The sequence below is a fragment of the Mesoplodon densirostris genome, chromosome 6 (genome assembly GCF_025265405.1).
Source record: "Mesoplodon densirostris isolate mMesDen1 chromosome 6, mMesDen1 primary haplotype, whole genome shotgun sequence".
NCBI classification, from domain to species: domain Eukaryota; kingdom Metazoa; phylum Chordata; class Mammalia; order Artiodactyla; family Ziphiidae; genus Mesoplodon; species Mesoplodon densirostris.
This window is the reverse complement of record NC_082666.1, coordinates 111095050-111118665: the sequence shown is the minus strand read 5'-3', so window position 1 is coordinate 111118665 and position 23616 is coordinate 111095050. Positions and strand designations below refer to the sequence as shown.

At 46.6% G+C, this 23616-nt stretch overlaps 1 protein-coding gene across 2 annotated transcripts in view; it reads left to right on the top strand.

Moving 5' to 3' along the window:
- IPPK (inositol-pentakisphosphate 2-kinase) overlaps positions 1 to 23616 on the top strand; it is a 49611-nt gene that overhangs the window by 560 nt on the left and 25435 nt on the right. The window contains exons 2-6 of one of the 2 annotated variants that reach the window (XM_060102413.1): positions 7685 to 7732; positions 9848 to 9943; positions 12859 to 12925; positions 14930 to 15051; positions 16446 to 16535. In XM_060102413.1, the coding sequence (XP_059958396.1) occupies positions 7685 to 7732; positions 9848 to 9943; positions 12859 to 12925; positions 14930 to 15051; positions 16446 to 16535 (423 nt within the window). Of the gene's footprint in view, positions 1 to 7684; positions 7733 to 8890; positions 8977 to 9847; positions 9944 to 12858; positions 12926 to 14929; positions 15052 to 16445; positions 16536 to 23616 lie in introns of those variants that run through there. The other variant, XM_060102414.1, reaches the window with a different exon arrangement.

Genomic DNA, 23616 nt, shown 5'->3' with positions numbered 1-23616 from the left:
CCTCCCTCCAGATCGGTTCACTGTTCCCCCAGTGTCACCTTCCCACCCACCCCCCACCCCCCGGTTTGTTCCGCGTCCTTCCAACGCTCCCCATCCCGGCCTCACACGGTGCCGCCTCCGACTGCCCAGCTGCGGTGAGGCCGTCCGGAGTAACCTTAGGGAAGATACAGGGTACGGGCAAGGTCAGGAGAAAGAAGCAAAGTGCTTGCGGAGCTGTTACCTCCCTGAGATGCAGGGAATTGCTGTTCTCCTGCTGCTGTTGTTAATACTAGTGGAGCATTGTCTACAGGTTCTTCTCCAGAATCTTTTAGAATTTAAAGAATTTCCCTTTCTTAATTCAGTAAGGAAGAGAGTTTCAGAGAGTGCAGTGAGGACTCCCAGTGAGTTGAATCCGGGAAGAGAAGCTTGTGGATTTGTGTGAAGGCCCAGATCTCTCTGACATCTTGCTGTCTAATACAACCAGGCAGGAATGTGGTGGGCTGGGGGAGGAGTGATAGGTGTCACTGAGGGCTTAAGAGTATGGGAGTTGCAGTTACACAGAGCTGGGCAGAATCCCAGTTCTACCACTGCCTGGCTCAGGCTCAGTTTCTGCATTTGCAAAGTGGAACTAGTAACAGAATCCCCTTTGCGGAATTGCTAGAAAGATGAGGAGCTGGACAAGTTATGCAAGTGATAACTATCATCCACCTTGGACTTGGCGGTTAAAAGCTCTGACCCAGCCCAACAGCTCCTATGGGGAGCTCATCTTCCAATTCCTCAGTAAGATTGCATGGTATATCATCATTTTATGTAAAGCCAATTAAGGCTTCTTTTGGCTAATGTACTGAGTTTCAAAAGTAGCATCAGATGAAGTAGCAAGTTCCAGACTCAGCGTAAAAGAACACCAGGCCTTGGGCACTCAGATGCCTTCTCCATTGTCCCTGACAAGCATGTGTCTACCCTCCAGGGCAACTGGCCCCTTCCCTTGTTGCACAGCCCCAGGTGTTAGGGTCATGTTTCCTTTTCCTTTTTTCCCTCCCCTTTTAAACTGAGTCATCAGGCTATCCTGTACCTGTTCTCTTCATTCTTTATTTTAAATCTAAATTTGCTTTACTATGCTCATTCCTGCTTGGTGGTTGTTAGCTCATCATTTGAATTTGAAGATTATCATCACGAGTAGTCTCGTAAGAAAAGGTTCCCACCAAGTGAAGGCGCTGAGTAAAGGGAGAACTCTGCCCCTTGGGTGTGGAGAAACGTTTGTGCTTTGCCTGGGCCTTGAGGGAGGGCAGAGCCCTGGAAGGCAGCTTTCGGGACCCTGCTGTGCCCAAGGAGAGCGTGTGTGTGTGTGAGTGGGATAGAAGAAGGTGGGTGAGCACCAAGTATTTCTGCTCCCATGGGTGGACTCTCCAGACCCACCTCGTTCATTCTGAAGTAGAGGGTGACCCTCACCAGGTTTCTTTCAGATCGGGAGATGGTCTCTTTCTCAGAGGGGTCATCGTCTACTTTCAGCATGGAAAGGTCCTTAAAAAGTAATGAGTCTGTGTCCCCTCTCCTTTCCAGTGTCAGAACCCGACATACCTTCAGCCAGCCAGTCCAGAGGCCTGGCATCTGCACTGAAGGAACATGGGATAAGACACAGACAGACAGCCTTCCAGGCTGGTGGGTTGGGAGGCTTCCAGGAGCACAGGACTTGTAGAAAATGGGGCCTGGATATGGAGGAGCTAAGTGCAGGCCGAAGGAGGCCATAGTGTGGTGTGTGCTCAGGGTTGGGCAGTAAGAGATGACAGTGTGAGACCTGTACCGTATGCCAGTTCTTGACAGGTTGCTGTCAGTTTTCCTGTGTGGCCCAGTGCTCAGCATCCTTGGGTCCAGCTGTGCAATTTAACCCTTGCCCAGGCACTGGCCCTTGGCCCCGGCACTGACCCTCTGAGGTGCTCTAAGGCTGTAGCCACCCTGGCACTGTACTCTAGTGGGTGCCTGGAGTCCCCGGCACTGACCCTGTGGGGGGTCTTGGGCGAGGGCATTTCCCTTGTGGGCATGTACTTTCCTTTCCTTACTGTAGCCCGAGGGTGCTGTCACTTGTTCTGGTGGCTGTGCCATCCTTGTGTTCATGCTGAGCTGTGGTCACGAAGCCTGGCGCTGCCCTCAAGTGCGCTGCTGCCAAGTGGGATTTCTCTCCGTGTGGTGGTGGTGCTTTTACGTCTGCAGTGACCCTTCTTTACCTTGGTCTTGTTCGCTTTGGCTTAGCATCCTGTCTTGTGACGGTCACTGTAAGTCTGGTTTGTCATTTGATCTCGTACGTGCCTTCAGTGGGGGGAGTCACCCAGGGCAGGCCAGGCAGAGACTCCTCCCCAGGCACTGAGCTGCCTTCCAGCTGCCCTCGTCTCTAGGGTGCAGGGCAAACAGGGGCCCAATCCCTTTATCACACTAAGCTGTTGTGACGTTTTCCTCCTTATTGACAGAGATAACATGAAAGAGCCGCCAACCAAGATCTTTTATCAAAAGTTTGTTCCTGATCTTTCAGGTTTTATAGCCTTTCTAAGATTCTGATCGGGCTTCAGATCCTTTCTGCAATTGTTTTGATGCCCTGGGGTGTTTGTCCTGAAGATATGGGGTTCAGGCAGTCAGGAGCTGTGTGTTTCTCTTCTCTTGTGTTTTAGGATTTGTAGATCATACTTCTTAATGGAGCTGTTGGAAGCAAATGAGTTGTTCTCTTTTTTTTTTTCTTTCTTTCTTTTTTTAATGGCGTATTCCCAAGTCCTGGGCTTAATTTTCTCCTGAATCTAGTAGAAAGAGTCTTAACGTTCTGTTGCCTGTAGTATATATTTTTTTAACAAGTAACTTATTCTGCATTTGAGATTTTTAATGATATTCATACAGGTTGATACAGCTGTTGTGACTTCTTGGTGATGTCTTATTGGAGAGCTGCGCGTGTAGCCCTGTCTTTATTCCTGGGATCACCTGTAGTTGAATGGTTAGGATTTGTTGTTTCCAAAATATATTCCCTTTGGTGGTTTCCAGTCCTGGCCTTGGTGAGTGCTGAGCTCTGCCTTTCTAGCATGTGGGGGTCTGCTGGTCTAGGTCTGGTATCCTAAGGTGGCATGGTCGCTTCCCCCGCCCCGACAATACCTTCTTCCTCCGCTGCAGAAGGACGAGACCACAGCACTGGGTCACCTACCTCTTGGTTTGTTTGGACACCTGCTCTGTGGCCATCTTGTGGCCTTGGAGAACCTGGGGTCCTTGAAGGCTCCACTCTACGACACCCTCACTGTGCGTTCCATGCATTTGTGGTGTGTCTTTATAAAACATTCTGATTCTCTTGTGGCTGTTGGATTTTCCATCCTTTAGGGACCATCTGAACACCTCTTCTGCTGCAGCCCCTGAGTGTCCTGCCCCCAAATGTCACCTGGGCTTACACCTCCACTGTCCTGTCCCCCACCTCACAACTTGCATCTGTGTCTGCTTCAGTCCTGAGGCAGCTGTGGGTCCATACAGGCAGGTGAAACTTGGGAAGGAAAACGTCCTGCCCATTCCAGACACCTGCTGTCCCCACCTGTGGTCTCCACCTCCCGTCTGGCCTCCCTTCGGAGTCCTTGGCTCCCCTCTGTGACAGGGGTTCCCAGCCCCCGGGCTGTGGACCGGTATGGGTCCGAGGCCTGTTAGGAGCCAGGCCGCACAGCAGGAGGCGCGTGGCGGGCAAGCGAGCGCAGCTTCATCTGCCGCTCTGCATCGCTGACATTACTGCCTGGACCACCCTCCCCCCCACCCCCGGCCCCCGCCGTGGAAAAATTGTCTTCCACAAAACTGGTCCCTGGTGCCAAAAAGGTTGGGGACGGTTGCTCTCTGAGATGTCTCGAGTCACCCTCCATCTGTTCTGTCTGAGGCTGTCAGCCCAGCCATGCGTCTCACACCTTGTCCCTCTTATCTTTCTGTGGGCCCTGGGGTGTGTTTCTGGTTGCCTCTGGTCAGCAGAGGCAAGTGACTTGGCTTGGTATTCTGTCACGGGTGTTCTGATGGAAGACCTGGGCTGTGCCCGAGTGGGGTGTCTGTGGGTGGTGGCCTCACTGAGAAGCAGGGCTGAGCCATTTTGGGACGCCTGGGGCAGCACCCTGAGGGTCGATTCCTTCTGTTGTTGTGTTTATCTGTCTCCCTTTCCCTTGAAAGTTGCCTGATCTCTGCTTCCCTGGGGTCTTCCTGGGGCCCCGTCCTGGGTTATATCCTCACTCTGGTGGAAGACCTGACGCGGGCTTGTCCTCCAGCAGTGAGGCTTCAGTGACTGATCACTTCACACCTTGTCTTTGCCAAGAGGCCCTGGAGTCTTAATTCCACCCACAAGTTTCCTTCCTTGGGCTTCACATGGGCAGGTGACCCTTTTATATATTGTTTTTGTGGTCTTTTATTTTTATTTAATACCAGTCATTTGTTCCTCTCTCTGCCCCAGAAAATACAGAATACCAGAAGGAAGAAAGTAAAAAGCATCCAATGTCTCCCTACTAAGAAAATAATTTTTGTTAATACTTGGTGCACTGCCTTCTATTATATGCTTTTATTGGGTACTTAAGCATCCTATCTGTCTGTTTTTGTTTTCTGCTTTTTCACTCAACCCTACGGCATAAATATGTAGATAATTCTTCACACAAGTTTTCAAGGCTGCAGAGCGCTTAGGGAGCCAGAGTTCTGGGCTGTCAGACATTCACATTGTTGTGCTTTTAGAGCTGTTGTGAGCCAGGCTTTGCTGATGTCTTGGTGTTCTGAGGACTTGGGTGGGTTCTCAGAGCGGATCGAAGGAACATCTCCTAGGCCTCCTGGCACGTGACATGCCAGTACTCCCCCACCCCCGCCATGGCCTGGGACCCTCACAGCACTGAATGCTTTCTACTCCTTTTATAAGTGGCGTGTTGTACGTTTTGAGGTGGTTTAATGTGTATGTGTTTATAGGTGTCATTTCTCCATTCATGGACTTTTTCAGCTTGTTAAAATCTTTGATTTTCATCTAGTGCTCCACAGTATGAGAGCACACCATGATTTTCTGTCCTCAAGGACAGAAAAGGTGTGGCCCTGGCCTAAGGTTCCCTGTCCTGCTTTGGAACGGGGAAGAGCTGCTTCTGCCCCAGACTGTGCAGAAACTCTCGTTAAGCCCCTCTTCTTAGTCTCACCCCTTTCCCTTCACGTTCTTAGCATTTTAGCCTAGACACTATGAAGAGGGTATGTTTTAAAATCGGTTTCAGATATTTAGTGTAAAAGGAAAGGAGTTGTTTCCTTCACAACTGGTTAAGACCTTGTGAGCTGGCAGGGCCCTGGTGCTTACCAGATTATGTGTTGATTTCGGCTCCTTCATGGGAATCTCCCCGTGGGTGGCTGGATCAGTCCCACTCCATGCCATGGGTGGCCCTTGGACTAACTGCGTCTTTGTGCCAACCAGGACTGGTGAGGTTGATTTCTCACCTTTTCTCTGTTGTCCACTTGAATAGGTGTTGTCTGGTCCCATGGCCAGCCTCGTGGCATGTAACAGGGCCCCCAGTCCAGCCCAGTCAGACCTTTACAAGGGGCAGTTAGCACCCGCCGTCCAGAACAGGTGTGCCCACTGAGGGCTTGTGTTTGTGGAGCCTGGACTTCAAGGCTGACACTGCAGCTCTTATGGGGCAGGTGGGCAGTTTCTGGCGACGGGTTTAAATGGGTCCCTAGAGAAAGCAGTTTTCCTTGAAGCAGACACAACATGACACTCAGAATTTCTTAGCAGGTCTTGAGAAACAGTGAAGTCCAGGTGAGAAGTGAGTGTGCTTTTAGGGGGGCTGAGTTTCTGGAAAGTTGCCTAGCATTAGGGTTTCTGCATATCAGCTTTTGTTTCTCCTTGAATTTTGATGGACTCCTTGGCCAGTTGATGCCCATGATCGAATATTGATGCCTGCCTGGATTTGGGAGGGGTTAGAGCCATGTGCATGTCCTCGACCTTTGCTTCCCCAAGTCTGAGCTTGGGGCTCAGGGAGGTGATGGATGTCTGGGGTTTTGAGAGGAGTGTGCGTCATCTGAGTGGGGCAGGAAGTGCCGGGGGGCTGTGGGCTAGGGAAACGGATCTCGTCTCTATGGGCCTTCCTTGCTCTCAGCCATGTTTTGGGTTCTAAAGCTGCACTTTCTGAGCCTCTTCAATCACCAGCTCCTCCCACCCCGCCTAGATCCCAGTGCTCCAGACAGTGCCTGAGCCCCTGCACCTCTGCTGTCCTCCTCCTGCTCACTGCTTCTCCCTGGGCACAGTCCAGGTTCCCGACCCAAGCCCTTCTGCCTGGAACTCCCTGTCTCCATGGGAGTGGTTTCCAAAGTTGTCCACAAGGAATTATCTCCCCCATTACCAAGACTCCGCAACACATCCAGGTTATTTCCTTGGAGAATGGCATTTCAAAGGCTGTACTGGTTTAAAAGGTTATTTTTTTCCATTTTTTAAACCTTTTTAAAAAACATTTTTGTAATGTATGTTATATGAGCATTGTAAAAAATTGGAAAACCCAAATAAACAGAACTTTAAAAAATAAGTTCCCAGGGGCTTCCCTGGTGGCGCAGTGGTTGAGCGTCCGCCTGCCAATGCCGGACACACGGGTTCGGGCCCTGGTCTGGGAAGATCCCACATGCCACGGAGCAGCTGGCCCCGTGAGCCACAATTACTGAGCCTGCGCGTCTGGAGCCTGTGCTCCGCAACGAGAGAGGCCGCGACAGTGAGAGGCCCGCGCACCGCGATGAGGAGTGGCCCCCACTTGCCACAACTAGAGAAAGCCCTCGCATAGAAACGAAGACCCAACACAGCCATAAATTAAAAAAAAAAAAAAAAAAAAAAAAAAGTTCCCAGTTGGTGCTACCTGGACACGCGGTTACCTATTCTGAAGGCCTTTCAGACAGTTCATACAAACTCAGCATGCACATACGTTATTTAAAATTTATTGTTTTACAAACTTTAAAAAATGAAGAGTAATAAATCTACAGAAAAGCGGTCAGATCATATGCGTATATTACAGCTTGATTATGACAAAATACATGGACCCGTATTCTCATGACCAGCCCCTTCTAGAGCTTTTCTTAGGGACCATCCCACCTGCCAGAGATCTTAGTCTTACCTGCTTTTGAGCTTTACATAAATAGAACTATACCCATACATCATTCTCTAATACATACACACACAACACACACACACACACACACACACACGTGTATGTACATATTTATAAAGATAGTTTCATTCTATAAGCCCTATTCTGTAATCTTTTTTTTTTATCAGTAGATGATGACTGTACCTTTGTGTCTGTAAATATGGATCTTCCTTATTTTCTTGTAAATGATGGCATAGTATTTCATGGTCTGGAATATGTCCCTCTGTATTTAACCATCCTACTATTGTTGGATGTTTAGGTTGTTTCCATTTTATTTGGAATTATAAACAGTACTTTTATATGCAGTAGCTAAAATCTTCTGTGCATCTTTAATTAAGATAAATTACTGGGAGTGGGCTGGCTAGGTCAGAGAGCACAGGTTTTCCTGGTTGCTCTGTGTCTTCAGACGTGTGGCCCATTACTGGCCCCCACCTCCTCCCCAGGGCACTGGCTGCCTGTGGGGCCTCCAGCATCTGCACTGCTGAGGATGGCTCCTTATCCACAGCCACCCACCCTTATCCCCGGGCTTTGGGTGGGTACTAACCAGACTTTGTTTTATTTTCCAATAGCGTTGTGTGGTGCTTCGTTTTCTGAAGTTTCCTCCTAATAGGAAGAAGGTAAGATCAGTGGATTTGCCACCCAATCATTAAAATAATTATTTAAGAAAACTTTGATTTTTTTCTGATGCAGAAGTTTTAATGCTAACTTTAGAAATTTGAATATGATACAAGCATTCAATGCTGAAAGCAGTGTGTCCATCTTTTGTGCTGGATTCAGCACTTTGACCTGCTGGGGTCACTGTGGGTCATCATGGTTAGTCCCTGGGTACTGAGCCAGGAGCCTCCCTGACTAGTTCAGAGAGCTCTGCTTATGGCTGGGGAACCCAGGGCCAGGTCTTGGCTTTGCCTTGGCGATTTCCTTACACCCTGCTGCCTAAGTTTCCTCATCTGTGGAATTGTATCAATGAAAATGAAATCTGTGATGCTATAGTAGACAGTCAGTGTTACAAGTCACAACAGGCAGTTCAGGTGGAGCCTTGTGTTTCTATTCACTGAGTCAACCAGGCAGAGTACCGTGGACACCCTCAGAAAGCCATTGTTGTGCTGTTGTATGCCTGCTGACCACTGAGTTTCAGTGTCTCTCTACATTGAGGCGGGATGTCATTGTGGTGTTTATCTAAGTGGTCTCAGCGGTCAATGTGGCATAGCCCTGTGGGAGCCTTTACTCTTTCATGGCCTGGGGGGAAGGAGGGAGGTCCAGAGGGGCTAGGTGTGAGCATAGGCTCTTATCTTAAAAGGGCAGAAGAGGCAGGAGCTGCAGGTCACACCCACACAGTGGGGGCAGGGCTGGTGGTTGTTGGGCGGTGAGTAGAAATTGGGCTCAAGATCAGGGTGTAGGAGACATGAGTCACCACCTCACCTCGTCTGAGTTATGGAGAAACAGCCAGAAAAGAAGGTGAGGTGGATGGCTGATGGGTATCCGTGGTGGCTGATTGTGCAAATGAGGGGCGCGCTTGCAGGTTGGCTTCATAGAAAGAAAAGTGGGGACTGTGGGAGAAAGCTGGGGGCTGCCATCCCAGTGGGGCTGCAGTGAGATCTGGGGACAGTGTGGTTAGTGCAGAGAAAGATGGCACAGGATGGGAGGGTGCAGCTGCTGAAGAGAATTGTGCAGGGTGGTTCTGTTTCTGTGGAATCCAGGTGGAAACTAGAAACATCTCGGAGGCTGCCTCTAGCCCCCCTCCCCTCCCCTCTGTCCCCACTCAGGGTCTACAGAGCCTAGCCTCGGTGAAGGGCCAGCGTTCTCTGGATGCCTCTATTTTCAGTTTTTCCTGTTTACATTTATTGAGGCGATGTCTTCCAAGGTAACAATTCGCCTTTCTTTATCATATAAATGGCACTGTGTGATGCCAGCTGCATTATTTGTGGGGACTTGTGTGTGTGAATTCTGTCAATAAGAAGAGCTTTTTGTCAGAAGCCCTGTGTCCACAGCTCTACGTATGGAGGCCACTGGGCGTGTTCTGGGTTTTTTTGGTCAGGCTTCGTTCTAATACAGTAGTCCCCTGGAATGCAGACTGTGGTCTGCCTGTTGTATGGTGCCTGGGTGGCAGCTCCGAGTGAGACCTCCCCAGAGCCTGAGCCACGTGTCGGGCACCTCCCAGCCTGCGGTTGAAGAAGACAGCCTGGCACTCCTGAGCGAGACCTGTGATCAACCCTCTGTACTTCTCGCCTTGGGTCAGAGTGAGGGATACAGGGATGATTTCCTGTCTCACCTAAATCTCACAGCTTATTGATTCTTTAAGAACCTCTGAGGAGAAAATCTTTTATTTCTACATCTAGAAGCTGAAGAATAAAATCTAAATATCTACTGATTTTTGTATGGGACAGATGTTTAGAGTCGAATTCCTCAGAAGGTGTGCACGGGCTGCTGGCGGGATCCACGTGTGTTCCCGGTGGGGAGGAAGGCAGGGCACAGATACGGTTCTCAAACATATGGTTTCACAATCACGTGGGGCCCTGAGTACACACAGAGGTGGGCCTGGGGGCCCCGTGGGACAGAAGCTCCAGTGAGTGTGGCAGTCTTCATGGTGAGGCTCACCTTCCTCCAGGTCCAGGGCCACTGGTGGCTTTTTGTGGCCACATCCATGGCAGCCCTGTATGTGACAGGGGCTTGTGGTGGTGTCAGAGTCTAGGAGTTCCCGGTCGTTGAGGTCTTCTTGTCCTTCTCTTTTGCAGACCTCGGAAGAAATATTTCAGCACCTACAGAACATAGTGGACTTTGGCAAACATGTCATGAAAGAGTTTTTGGGAGAGAACTATGTTCATTGTGGGGTAAGTGATTTTTTTTTTTAATGTAGTCTAAATTCATGGGCCTGTTCTGTATCAAAGTACCAACTTCTCAATTATAGTTTGGAAGTTGCTTAATGATACCCCCCCCCCCCACACACACACTGTGTTAGTTACAAAGTTTCCAAGTGCTTTTCTCATTTGTTGCACTGTGAAATAGCAGAGCAGATAGTGTTATTCCCATTTTCTAGCATGAGGTTCAGAGATACTTTGTCAGACCTTCACTTGCTGAGACTCCTGGTCTTCACCATCTTGCCCTCATGGAGGCATTTGGTTTGGTGAGAGCTCTCTAGTGAGGTCCAGGCAGCAACACTGACCTTCAGTGGGCACCTTTGAGCAAGTTAGGGAGAAAAGGGGACCCCCATGCTGGGAGGTGTGACCTGGTCTCGTGGGAGAACCCAGCTGAAGCCCATGTGGGGTGATGGCCTCCACCTACCTGCAGGTGGTCTGCGTTGCTGGCTTTTTCTGGTCTCAGTGACCGAGAGGAGTGCCTGTTACAGGCAAGGTCTGCTGTTCAGACACTCATGGAGAGGGCAGCGTAAGAAGCCACAGTGGACTGGCCCTGTGATCCTGGCAATCCTCAGAGCCACTGGCCTTGGTCCATGCCTGGGACAGCCATTCTTCTGTCTCCACTTTGATCACTGCTGCTTCTCTGCTTACACTGGCCTGACTGCTTGTCTTAGATCAGAGCCCTGAACAGACTAGCAGGTTTGTCATTTTGAACAGAGAGAGCACTGCCTCTGTTTTGTAAATTCTGTACCTTGTGTCCATCCTGAGAAAAATGATGCCAAGAAGGTTGAGTAAAAGTTTCTTTGAAGCTTCAGGATTGCCTAGCAAAGTAGAATTTAAATGGCTCTGACAGCAAAACATCCTCCAAGGAGGGTCGTCCTTTGACAGCTTAGGAAGTACTGTGGGTGGTGTTGCTTTGGGTCCCTTAGGGCTGTAGTCTAATCTGTAGGCTGGGACTAAGGATCCTCTTCCAGGGTGGCCCAGAGCCGTGGAGCTGGCAGTGTGGTGCTGACTGTTGACTGGGGGCCTGAGCACCTCCCAATGTGGACTCTCTGAAGGGCTCTGAGCATCCTTGTGACTTGGCCCTGACTCCCCCAGTACCCCATCTGAGGGATGACCTGTTCGGGAGTTGTGTCCGTTGTTTCCACGGCATCCTGGGGCCTTCACGGGTCAGCCCTAGGCAGTGTGGGACTACACAGGGGCAGAGGTCACTGGGGCCATCCTGGGGCTGGCACCACCCCTAGTGAGGTCCCCAGCTGTCCTGCTGAATTGTGAAAGCCTGAAACCCACCACCCGTGAGAGCCTGAGTCTCTGAGCTATCTGCGTGCTGGGTGCCACCTACTTCTTGGCCTGGACGGTGTGTGAGTGAATGCAGGTGTGCCAACTACCAGTGTCCTTCTTGGGGAGAGAGCATGCTCATCTGGCCAAGTGGGAGTGTTTCTCTGTCTCACAGCACTTGGGGGCTCTAGACCTTTCTTCCAGGAGGGGCCAGCAGTGAAGGAGAATGGGGAGGAGCTTGGGGTTCCAGCCAATGGCAGCCCGGCAGGTGGGAATAGCATTGGGGTGTCCCCCCAGGGCCCAGGGCATGCTCTAGCTCCAGGTTTGAGTCTGTTTGTCCACAGTGCACAAGGCTCTGGGCATATGAGGTGAGCCCACCAGGTCACCTGTCGGGAATATTCATCCCGTTGACATACCTCCTTCGCGTGAAGACACTGCCAGAGTGAAACACAACCTGCTTTTCCTCCAGGTGGTTGTAGTATCAAGAGAGGACTGCCACTCAGGCCCAGCACTGTTGAAATGTGGGATACAGGGCACATCTCTGGCCCGAACAAGACCATGTTCAGGCGAAATCAGCATCTGTAAAGGATGCTGTTTCCTCTGACTGATGGCACGAGCTAGGTTAAAGTGGAGCCCTGGGGAGCGTGTTTCCCTCTTTTGTGTCCCGGGATGAGACGTGACTAGCACAGTGGTGAGAGAGCAAAGGCTCAGAGTGACAGACACGCCCTTGTGTCCGTGCTGGCTCCGGCCCTGCCTGGCTGGTCTGGGGACTGGTCTAGGCCTGTCTTCATGTGAGCTGGAGGTTAGGTGGGACAGGGCATGATGGAGAAGGTGTGGCATGTAAGTGGACAGGATCCCAGCATTCTCATCCTAGGCAGGTATCTCGCGTCCCCTTGGGATTCCTTTAGAAGTCAGAATTCTGCCACCCTGGAAACATGGGGAAGATGATGAGCAACGTGGATTAAATAGAAGCTCTTAGTTTGGGAGACGGCAAGAAATAGTAGAGAGTAGTTGCTCCTTTGTTTTTTTTGCCCCAAAGCACCAAATATTGGCCACCCTGAGTCCTGTGGCCGATGGGCGCCCAGGACATCTCACCCAGAGATTAATATTTGATCAGACCCTGTTCCTTGAGCTGCTTCTCAGATGGAAATGTGAGGAGCCTCAGGTTGTCTGAGGAGATAGCTGGTGAGGAACTTCTTGCAGGCAGAGAACTACCTCCGGCCCCTGCTCTGCCGTCCACAGACACTGAGAATGAGGCTGAGGTCGCCATGAGAACAGAGGAGTGGGTGAGGAACACTCTTTGGAGACTGACTAGGTGACGCGGGGCACGCTTCTGGCCACCAGCGCTGTGGACACCAGCTGCTCCGAGGAGGGCCTGTTCCGCTTAGTGCACAGAAACTTCAGCATCTCTGTTTAATCTGGACATGTCCTTAAAGTAACAGAGCAGCTTTTATTCCTAAAACCCACATACTGAGTATTTTTTTTAATGTGGTAACATATACATAACATAAAACTTACCATTTTCACCATTTTTAAGTGTGTGGTTCTGTGGCATGACGTCTGTTCACATTGCTGTGCATTCCACGCTGAGTATGTCTTATTTGTTCTTACAGGAAGTTGTTCAGCTGCCTTTAGATTTTGTGAAACAGCTTTGTTTAAAGATACAGTGTGAAAGACCAGGTAAGGGTTTCTAACTTACGAATTGATAATATTCCATTTGAAATGTGTTTGACATTACTACTCATCTTAGGTAGATACAGATGTAGTTTTTAACTTTACTATCAGGGGTAGAAACCCTAGGAGCTCATGAATACACTTCTGGGCATCAGATTTGCAGATCACTGCAGGGAATATATGACCAAGAACAAACTGATAAAAATAAAAATGCATTTGGGAGCCAAGAGGGAGCTGAAGGAGTTCAGGGGAGACTTAGGGAAGGGAAGGTGGGCTCCAGGGGGGGCCTGGAGGAGTCCAAAGGAAAACCGGGGTAGACCTGAGCCATGGAGGGTGGGCTAGGCCCTAGAGGGTGGCAGTCCTGGAAACCTTCTCCCAGAAGCTGGCACCACCCAACCTGCTCGTCCTCTTGAGCTAAGGTGGGAGACTTGAATTTTTGTACCTCCCCGCTTCACCTCATGTACTTCCCCACCATCACCATACATACCCCACCCCCCATCGCCACACATGCTTTGCACCCATCACTACACATACCTTCTCCTAGTCACCTCCCAGACCTTCTCCCATCACCTCCCGTACCTTCCCCAGTCACCACAAATACGTTCCCCCATCATCTCCCAGACCTTCCCCCATTACCTCCCATATCTTCCCCCCATCACCACACGTACTTTCCCCCCGTCACCCCCCAAACCTTGCCCCCCTTTACCTCCCACACCTCTCCCGCATCACCACACATACCCTCACCCATCACCTCACGTACCCTCCCCGCAGTCACCTCACGTACCGCCCCACGTCGCCTCACGTATTTTCCCCTCAGTACCTCATGTCCCTTCCCTACACTTCCTCGTGGCGGTAATGACAGTAACCATGTCAAAGCTTTTCCTGTCACAGTCAGAGGCAAAGACGTAAAATCTATGTTGTTGAGGAGTGAAATGTCTCCTCCTGAAGCACAGCCAGGCCGTCAGGGTGTGCAGCGAGTCAATATAAAATCCTTTTCGTATTTGATTAGGAAAATGAAAGAAAACAGGATAGTGTGCCCTGGAGCCCTCAGTCCGGGGAGCAGTGAGGAGCGGGGCTTCACGGGGGAGAGGACCAACGAAGCGCGAGGAGGGAGCAGCTTCGTTCGAAGCCTGGGCTGTGTCTCGGCTCTGTTCCCATCGAGACAAAGACAGACCGAGGCCTGCTGTGGCTCTGCCATCTACGTACTCGTGCCACACAGCATCAGTAGTCTTATAACTGGCAGTTATACGACTGAACAGTAATAAGACCGTCCCCTGCTGTAATAAGGACGCATAGTCAGCCTTGTTATGTGGAAGGAGGAAAGCTGACTTCTCCTGGGACCAAGAGGCCATATCTTATGTGACTGTCTACAATATAGCTTCTAGGGGTCAGAGCTGAGGAAATACTGGTGTTTGCGTATTCTGAAGGAAGCTTTAAAAGGAAGGTAGTGGCTGTTGCCTCCTTCCTCTCTGAGCTCCTGGGTTAAGGGAGTCACAGAATTGGGGAGCAGTTCCCAAGATCACCCTCATTCATGACAGCTGCATGTTTGGGGGTCCCCAGGACCAATCTCAGGTCTGCTAATTTGCTAGAAGGACCCACAGAACTCACTGTTATCCTCATGGTTATGGCTTATTACAGCTACGGGACACAGATTAAAACCAGCTGAGATAAGAAGGGTTAGGGTTTTTGCTGGGGCTTGGGCATATAGACACAGCTGACCACCTGTGTGGCTGCCCTCAGCCTCCAGCCCCTCTGGAGGTCAAGCTGATACTACAGGGCCCAAACTCCTACCACAGATCGCAGCATTATACTCATGTGACTCTAGGTCCCCAGGTAAACTCCTCAGGCAAGACATCCCGAGGCTTAGAGGTGACCTCTCAAGAGTGGAGGCCAAGGGCAGCCCTCTCTTGGGCAAGGCTGATCCTTCCCCAACAGGAGTCCGAGTTGCCATGGAGTCCTCCTGTCTCTCTTGCACTGATCCTCACGTGTTTCCCCTGCTCTGTTTTCCAGAATCTCGCTGTGACAAGGACCTGGACACTCTCAGTGGTTATGCTCTGTGCCTTCCCAATTTAGCCAGACTTCAGACCTACCATTTTGCAGAACACCGGCCGATTCTGTGTGTAGAGATCAAGGTGAACTTCTGTCAAGGGGGAACTGGTGTGGGGGAAAAGGGAAAGGTGGGTCCAGACTGTAAATCCACGAGTCATCTGCCTGGAGTGCACTTTGCCCATGCTGGGCCCCACGACCTAGGCAGCCCCCCAACTCCCAGAGAGTAGGCTTACTTCTTGCTCCTTCTGTGTGTGCCTCTTGCACCGTGCTATTCTGGTTCCTTGCCCTGGCCAGACCTGAGGGGCATGGCTTCCCAGACCCCCAGATTTAGGCTCGTTCTCAGGTGTCATAACAGGGAGTCAGCCAGGGACAAGCCCTAGCCGATGGCCACCAGAAGGAAGCATGGGTTCCACTCTGCTTATTTTCCTTGGAGGGTGCAGCTTGCCAGGGCCTCTCTTGACCTCATTCCCAGCTGTGCCTACTTGGCTGCTTGGTGACACTGCATGCCATGCTCCAAGAGCTCAGCTTGAGGACCACCCTTTAGACTGGGTGACACTCTGTTCCTTTGCTTCTCAGGAGAATGCTCAGGAGAGACCTCCAGGAGGCATAGCAGCCTTTGTGTCTCTCAAGGCCCTGGTTTGTCGTGGCAGGGATCCTCAGGAGGAGGCGACAAAGGATGTCGCTTGTCTAGTGCAGGGCAGTGATTGCTGGATAAGGGCCAGGCCCCTGCTTCAGCTCTGTGGCTCAGTGTCCAGAGTGGCCACCTGAGTCTCCCTCAAGAAGCCTGCCAGATATCTTGTTATTTGTTTCCTTCCTCCAAACCTTTGGTGGTGACTTGTGGGTCATGCTCTTGGCCCTGAGCATTCACATCCCTGGGTGTTCAGTGTGGACTGATGTTCTGCTTCTCCAAGCAGAGGGTGAGTGTCTCAGGCGTCACAAATGATGGGCAGCGTGACCTTCAGTGCCCCGATGCTAGGCAGTGGTCTTTCATATTGTATGTGCCTAGAAATCATGGCTTTTAAAAGGCAACTAGAGTTTCAGATGTTCTGGGAGCCCAGCAACCATCATATGGGCACCTTCCCCTTCACACAGTCTGATCAGAGGGACCAAGGGTTCTTCTTCTTGGAGCTGGAGTGTGTGGCAGATCTGCACTCCTAGTCTTTCCAGTCTTGTTCTACGATGAAAACACACAGCTACTCTTTGTTGTCAAGCTAGCAATTGAGGCATCACTGTTCTTCCCCAGTGAGAGTTCTGGCTTTGGATTCTCTAGCGGCAAAGAGATATTTATGTGATGCAGTGGGGGAGGCATCAGCTCCCACTGGGGACTGAAGATAAAAGCACCTTTGGGGAATGTTTATATCTAACACTTGCTGATTCTCCTGGGAGCTGCACTTCATTATCCTGTAGCTATATGTCTACCTAAAGGTATGTGTTTTCTCCCTAAGCTTTTTTTCTTCCTTACTTGTTTATTTTGCAGCCAAAATGTGGGTTTATTCCTTTCTCCGGTGATGTTACGCATGAGATGAAGCATAAGGTGTGTCGTTACTGCATGCACCAGCACCTCAAGGTGAGAAGAGTTGACCAGCTGGGTTCCCTTCCTGCACAGAGCCTTGTGATGAATGGCTGGGCCACCTAGAGTTTTCAGAGGAGTAAAATAAAACATAGATATTATTTACTTTTTATTTCAAAAGTACTTCACGTTCATCTTTTTCTTAATTGAGATACTTGCATATCCTAAGATTTGCACTTTTAAGATATATAATCCAGTGGATTTTAGTTTATTCATAAGGTTGTGCAACCATCACCACTATCTAATTCCAAAACATTTCATCACCTCGAAAAGAAGTCCTGTGCCCATTAGCAGTCACTCCCTGTCCTGCCAACCCCTGGCAACCACCTGTCTCTGTGGATTTGCCTATTCTGGACATTTCCTATAAATGGAATCACACAAATTATGGCTTTTTGTGACTCTCTTCTTTTACTTAGCATAATATTTTTGAGGTTCATACACATTGTAGCATTTATCAGCACTTCATTTCTTTTATGGCTGAATAATACTCCATTGTATGGGAACATTTTGTTTATCCATTCATCTATTGATGGACATGTGGGTTTTTTCCTTTTGGCTGTTGTGAATAATGTTGCTATAAATGTGCGTGTACATGTACATGTTTGAGTCACTGTTTTCAGTTCTCTTGGGTATATTCCTAGGAGTGGCATTGCTGGGTCTTAGGGAAATTCTGTTTAACTTTTGGAGGAAATGGCAGATTGTTTTCTACAGCCATAGCACCATTCTGTATCCCCACCAGCAATGTATGAGGGCTCCAGTTTCTCCACATCCTCGCTTGCACTTGTTATTGTCCCTGTTTGTGATTTTTTTTTTTTTTTTGCAGTACGTGGGCCTCTCACTGTTGTGGCCTCTCCCGTAGCGGAGCACAGGCTCCGGACGCGCAGGCTCAGCGGCCATGGCTCATGGGCCTAGCTGCTCCGCGGCATGTGGGATCTTCCCGGACCGGGGCACGAACCCGTGTCCCCTGCATCGGCAGGTGGATTCTCAACCACTGTGCCACCAGGGAAGCCCCCTGTTTGTGATTATAGTCATCCTAATGGATATGAAGTAGTATCTCATGTGATTTTCATTTGCATTTCTCTAACGGTTAGTGATGTTGAGCATCTGTTCATGTGCTTATTGGCTATTTGTATATCTTCTTTGGAGAAATGTCTATTCAAATGCTTTACCTGTTTTTGAAATGAGTTGTTTGTTTTTGAGTTGTTTTAGGGGTTCTCTGTTAATTTTGGATGTTAATTTCTTTATCAGATACATGATTTGCAAATATTTTCTCCCATTCTGTTGGTTGCCATTTTACTCTGTTGATAGTGTCCCTTGTTGCACAAAAGTTTTAAATTTTGATAAAGTCTCATTTGTCTTTTTTTTCTTTCGTTGCCTATGCCTTTGGTGTCCTATCCAAGAAATGTTTACCTAAACCAAGGTCATGGTGCTTTTCCCGTATGTTTTCTTCTAAGAGTTTTGTAGTATTAGCTCTTATGTTTAGGTCTTTGATCCATTTTGAGTTAGTTTATGTGTTTGATGTTCGGTAAGGGCCCAACTTCATGTGATGTACAGTTTTCCCAGGACCACTGTGAAAAGACCGTCATTTCTCCATTGAATGGTCTTGGCTCCTTTATCAAAGATCTATTGGCCATATATGTGAGGGCTTATTTCTGGCCTTCTGTTGTATTCTATTGGTCTGTACGTCTGTCCTTATGCCAGTGCCACACTCTTGATGGCTGTAGCTTTGTAGTAAGTTTTGAAATCAGGAAGTGTTAGTCTTCTAGCTTTGTTCTTCTTTTTCAAGATTGATTGTTCACGATTGTTTTGGCTATTTGAGGCCCCTTACGATTACATGTGAATTTGAGAATTGGATTTTTCATAGCTGCAAAAAAAGACTTTGGAATTTTGACAGAAATTTCAGGAATCTGTAGGTCACTTTGGGTAGTACTGCCATGTTAACAATACTAAGTTTTATAATCCATGAACACAGGCTCTCTTTCCACTTACTTAGGTTTTCTTTAATTTCCTTTCAACAGTATTTTATAGTTTTCAGTGTACAAGTCTTTCACCACTTTGGTTAAATTTATTTCTAGGTATTTTATTATTTTGGAATATTGTAAATGTGGTTATAAATAGGATTGCTTCCTTAATTTCCTTTTTGGTTTGTTTATTGCTAGGGTATAGAAACACAACTAATTTTTGTGTGTTGATCTGGTACCCTACAACTTTGCTGAATTCATTTATTAGCTCTGATAGCGTTCTTTTAGATTCTTTGGAATTTTCTATGTACAGGATCATGTCATCTGTGAATAGAGTTTTACTTCTTCTTTTCCAATTTAGATGTCTTTAAGCTTCACGATTTCCAAGACAGCAGCTGGGATTTTTGATAAGGATTCCAATGTATTGCAGATTAGTATGGGAAGTATTGCCACCTTAACAGTATTAATACTCTGTGAACACAGGATGTTTTTCCATTTATTTAGGTCTTTAATTTCTTCCAGCGATGTGATAAAGTTTTCAGCCTATAAATCGGTGTGTCTTTTGTTGAACTTATTCCTAAATTTTTTATTTTTGGGGATGCCATTGTAAATGGAATTTTTAGAAATTTCATTTTCAGATTGTTTATTGCATAGAAATACAACTGATTTTTTAATATATATATTTAATTGTGATGAAATACACATGACATAAAATTTACCATCTTAACCATTAGGTGTACAGTTCACTGACATTAAGTACATTTACATCGTTTTGCAACTGTCACCATCATCCATCTCCAGAACATTTTTCATCTTGTAAGACTGAAACTCTGCATCCATTAAACAACTCTACATTTCTTCCTTTCTCAAACCCCTGGCAACCACCATTGTAGTTTCTATCTCTATGAACTTGACTACTGTAGGGACCTCATATATGAGGAATCACAGAGTATTTGTCCTTTTGTGACTGGTTTACTTCACTTACCATAATGTCCTCAAGGTTCATCCATACTGTAGGTTGTGTGAGAACTTCCTTCCTTTTTAAGGCTGAATAATATCCCATTGAATGTATATACCATATTTTGTTTATCCATCCATCCATTGATGGGCACTTGGGCTGCTCCCATTTCTTGGCTATTGTGGATAACACTTCTGTGAATGTGGGTGTACAAATATTTCTTTGAGACTCTGCTTTCAACTCTTTGGGGTATATACCCAGAAGTTGAACTGCTGGATCATATGGTAATTCTGTTTTTAATTATGAGTACAATATTGTATAGAAATAGTAAGAGTGGGCATCCTTATCTTGTTCCTGATATTAGGGGTAAAGCTTTCAGAATTTCACTGTTGAATGTAATGTTTTCACTGTGAGTTTGTGAAAGATATTCTTTTAAGAGTTTTTTTGTTTTGTTTTTATTAATCATGAAAGAATGTTAGATTTTGTCAAATGCTTGTCCTGCATCTGTTGAGATGGTCATGAGTTGTTTTCCTCTTTCTATTAATATGGTGTATTACATTGATTGATTTTCATATGTTGAACCACGCTTGTATTTGATTGATAAATCCCATTTGATGATAGGTGTGTAATCTCTTTAATATGCTGCTAATGTGGTTTGTTAGTTTTTGTTGAGGATTTTTTCTTGAGGGATATTTGTCTGTAGTCTTCTTTTCTAGTGATGCTTTTGTCTAGTTTTGGTACCACGGTAATAACTGGCTTCATAGAATGAATTAGGAAGTGTTTTCCATCTTTTACTCTTCAGTTTTTTGGAAGAGTTTGAGTATTGGTGTTGATTCTTCTTTAAACATTTGATAGCATTCAGTAGCAAAGATGGACCAGATGGTCCTGGGGTTTTCTTTGTTGAAAGATTTTTTTAAAGTCTTTATTGAATTTGTTACAATATTGCTTCTGTTTTTTATGTTTTGTTTTTTTGGCCCCAAGGCATGTGGGAATCTTAGCTCCCCGATCAGTGTTTGAACCCGCACCCCCTGCACTGGAAGGTGAAGTCTTAACCATTGGACTGCCAGGGAAGTCCCCGTTGAAAGATTTTTGATTACTGATTCATCCTTTTGTTATGTCTGTTTAGATTCTCTATTTCTTCTTGAGTCAGTTTTGGTAGCTGTATGTTTCTAAGAATTTGTTCATTTCATCTAATTTGTTGGCATATAATTGTTCATAGCATTCCTCTAAAATTCTTTTTATTTCTGCAAGGTTGGTAGTAATGTCTTTTCTTTCATTCTTGGTTTTAGTCATTTGAGTCCTGTCTTTTTTTTTTCTTGATCTAGCCAAAGGATTGCCATATTTGTTGATCTTTTCAAAGAAACAACTTTTGGTTTTGTTACTTTTCTCAAATTTTCCCTTTCTATACTCTGTTTCATCTGTCTCTGCTCTAATCTACTACTTCTTTTTCTCTGTTTGCATTGGATTTAGTTTGGTCTCTAGTTTTTTAGGGTAGAAAATTAGGTTATTGATTTGAGATCTTTCTTCCTGTTAATATAGGTGTTTACAAGTATAAATTTCTCTCTAAACATTGCTTTCTCTGCCTCCTATAAATTTTGTTATGTTGTATTTTCATTTTCATTTATCTCAATTTACTTTCTGACTGCTCTTTCGATTTCTTATTTGACTCATTGATGATTAGGAATGTGTTTAGTTTTCATGTATTTGTGAGTTTCTCAAATTTCCTTTTAGTATTTGTTTCTAGTTTCATTCCACTGAGTTTGCAGAGTCATATCCTTTTAAATTAATTGAGACTTGTTTTGTGGTTTAACATATGGTTTCTCCTTGAGAATGTTTCATGTTTACTTGATTAGAACATACTCTGCTGTTGTTGAGTGGAGTGTTGTATAGATACTTGTTAAGTCTAGTTGGTTTATAATGTTGTGCAAGTCTTCTACTTCCTTGTTGGTTTTCTGTCTAGTTGTTCTGCCTATTGATTTAACATCTTAACCTAAACAATCTAACTCAATAACAATTCAACTTCAGTAGTATACATAGACCCTGCTCCTCTATAGCTTTGTTGCCTTCCCCCTCTGCTGTGCTGTTATTGTCATACAAATTACATCGTTATGCATTGTATGCTTGTCAATACAGATTTGTAATAATTGCCTTATGCAGTTATAATAATTGCCTTATGCCATGCAGGGGACATTCTGTCTTTTGAACCAGGTAGAAGAAAAAAGTTACAAACAAAATATATTTATATTATCCTTTATACCTACCTATGTAGTTCCTTTACCCACTGCCCTTTATTTCTTCATGTGGATCTGAGTTACTGTCTAGTGCCCTTTTAGTTCAGCCTGAAGATTTCCCTTTATTGTTTCTTGTAGGGCAGGTTTTCTAGCAACACATTTTTTAAGTTATTGTTTATCTGGCAATGTCTTAATTATTGCTTCATTTGAAAGGATAATTTTATAGGCAAGACTTCTTGGTTGATAGTCTTTTTTCTTTCAGCACTGTGTGTGCCATCCCAGTGCCTCTGGCCTCCATGGTTTTCAGTGAGAAATCAACTGTTAATCTTATGGAGGATCCTACATCATGAGTCACTTCTCTCTTGCTGCTTTCAAGATTCTCTCTCTCTTTGTCTTTGGACAGTTTTATTATGATGTGTCTAGGTGTGGAGCTCTTGGACTTTATCCTAAAATCCACTGATGGTTTCTTCTGCCTACTCAGATCTGCTGTTGAGCCCTTCTTGTGACTTTTTCATTTTAGTTATTGTATTTTTCAATGACAGAATTTCTATTTGGTTCCTTTTTATAATTTCTATCCTTATTAATATCCCCTGTTTGTTAATACATTGTTCTCCTTGTCTCCTTCAGTTCTTTGTCCTTGGTTTCCTTTAGCTTAAAGCTGATTTAAAATAGTTGAGTTAAAGTCTTTGTCAAGTAAGTCCAATGTATGAATTTCTCAGGGACAGCCTATTGATTGTTTCTTTCCTGGGTATGGACCATACGTTTTTGTTTCTTTGCATGTCTTGTAATTATTTGTTGAAAACAGGCATTTTAAGTAATATAACGTAACCACTCTGGAAATCAGTTTCTACAACCTTTCTAGGATTTGTTGTTGCTGCTTGTTGTAATTGTTATTGTTTTGTGATTTTTCTTTGCCAAGTTTGAGAAGTCTGTTCTTTGTTGTTTGTGGCCTCTGATGCTCCATTAGCTTAGGTGAGCAGCTAATGGTTTAACAAGAGATTTCTTAAATGCCTGAGACCATTAAGTCTCCCAGGCTTTACTGAGGGGCTCTGTGTGTGTACTGGGGCCTGCCATCAACACTTAGCAGGGCGGTTGCAACTCTGCCTTAGCCTTCACTTCTGCAGAGCCTCAGATCACCAGGAGGTGGTGGCCTTTTCAGGTCTTTCTGGAGCTTGTGCATGGCCTCCTAGATGCCCAGGATATACTGGAGCTTTTCAAAGCCCTGTGTACATGTTGTTCCTCTGCTTTTTCTTTTTAGTTTTAGGTTAGCCTATTGTTTGCCACAACTGTTAACCAGTATCTCAGGAAGTCATGAATTTAAACAGTTGCCTCTGAATATTTTTCACAAATGTCCCTCGGGGAAAATGCCCCCCCCCCTTTTTTTTTTGCGGTACGCGGGCCTCTCACTTTTGTGGCCTCTCCCATTGTGGAGCACAGGCTCTGGACGCGCAGGCTCAGTGGCCATGGCTCACGGGCCCAGCTGCTCCGCGGCATGTGGCATCTTCCCGGACCGGGGCACAAACCCGTGTCCCCTTCATCGGCAGGCGGACTCTCAACCACTGTGCCACCAGGGAAGCCCGAAAATGCCCCTTTTGTAATTGGTTAGCTCTGAGTCAAGTCAATGAAGACAGGAAACCAAGAGACAGGTCAAATAATGACCACTCCCTGGGAATGAGGCTTTGGAGAAGCTCCTACACCATTTAGCCTTCTCCAGTGGCTGCCACACTTCTGTCTTCACTGTGATTGGGGGTGTTGGTTTTTAGGGTTCCCTTGGTGCTAGACAGAAGGGGTAAGAATAAGGCATTAAAAATGCCACATAGCTCACTGTTCTTATTTAGATATGGCCATTTTTCTTGTATAATACCTTCCAGATTGTTGTAAGCCTTTGGTTAATTTTCTGATCTCTGAAAATTTTGATCCTGACTGTT